Below are 1,397 nucleotides of genomic sequence, written 5' to 3' on the forward strand. Positions count from 1 at the left end.
TCATCACAAAGTGTGTTGTGTTTGTTTTAAGACCACCAAGATGACAAAATATGTATTGTACCTTTGAGTCTGCCGTCGAAGTTAGGGTTGGTGGCCACTTTGAGTCCGGGGTGGGGCATCAGGAAGCAGGAGATGTTGGTGAAGCAGGAGTGGATGTGTTTACGAACGTTCTGCAGCTCCTCGTGTTGATTCTCTGAGATCTACAACACAGAACCACAGACACAAACACGCAACCACAGACACACAACCGCATAACCACAGACACACAACACGCAACCACAGACACACAACACGCAACCACAGGCACACAACCGCATAACCACAGACACACAACCGCATAACCACAGACACACAACACGCAACCACAGGCACACAACCACAGACACACAACCACAGACACGCAACCACAGGCACAGACACACAACCGCATAACCACAGACACAAACACAAGCTCAGTTGGTAACAGGGTACTGCTACCAAATCCAAGGTCATGGGTTCAATTCCTGCAGAGGATTAGAGGGATCTGTATGTTTGTTTGGATTAAAGTGTCTTCTTATATTACTATTTACATCATTATAATCATTATCGTTATAATCCTTATTATCCTTATCATTATAACCATTATCCTTATAATCATTATCGTTATTATTATTATCTTTATAATCATTATCGATATAATCATTGTCGTTATTATTATTATCATTATAACCGTTATTATTATTATCTTTATAATCATTATCGATATAATCATTGTCATTATTATTATCCTTATAATCGTTATTAATTGTATTATAATTATTATAATCATCATTATTATTATCAATATCAGTATTATTATTATCATTATTTCCATCATTATTAGTATCATTATTATCATCATTATTATTATCAGTATCATTATTATCATCATCATTATTATTATCAGTATTATTATTATCATCAGTACTATTATTATTATTATCATTATTTTAACTAACATGATCATGTCGCATAGCAGCCTTTTAGTTTAAAGTAACGCCACTTTGTTAATATAACTCTTGTTGTTGTTATCTTTATATGAACCACTATAATCATTGTTCATCTGTGACCTCTGACCTTGAGTCTTTTCTCCAGGAACTTCATGCCTCCTTCCTGCCCGTAGCCAAACTCGTAGGGAAAACTCCAATCCCGGACCAGGAATATCATGGACTGGAACAATACAGACATGGCTTCACTAAGTTACGGTGCAGTGTGGCAAAGCATTAGCAAGGAAAGTCTCTGAGCTACCAAAGTAAATAGGACCTAAATAATTATTGCTCTGGTGAATCAGCCTCGTTAAACCAGCCTGATTTAAACCAGCCTTCTGGTAAACTGAATCATCCTTGTTAAACCAGTCTTCTGGTAAACTGAATTAGCCT

The 1,397-nt window shown here is 36.5% G+C and overlaps 1 protein-coding gene across 1 annotated transcript in view; it reads right to left on the reverse strand.

Annotated features, from left to right (window-relative positions):
• Window positions 1-1,397, reverse strand: part of LOC112069977 (atlastin-1) — a 13,366-nt gene that overhangs the window by 6,106 nt on the left and 5,863 nt on the right. Inside the window, 2 exon segments of the mRNA XM_070438791.1 lie at window positions 62-200; window positions 1,096-1,257. Coding sequence (XP_070294892.1) covers window positions 62-200; window positions 1,096-1,257 — 301 coding nt within the window.

Source organism: Salvelinus sp. IW2-2015, unplaced genomic scaffold, assembly GCF_002910315.2.
Source record: "Salvelinus sp. IW2-2015 unplaced genomic scaffold, ASM291031v2 Un_scaffold1174, whole genome shotgun sequence".
Classification (NCBI taxonomy): domain Eukaryota; kingdom Metazoa; phylum Chordata; class Actinopteri; order Salmoniformes; family Salmonidae; genus Salvelinus; species Salvelinus sp. IW2-2015.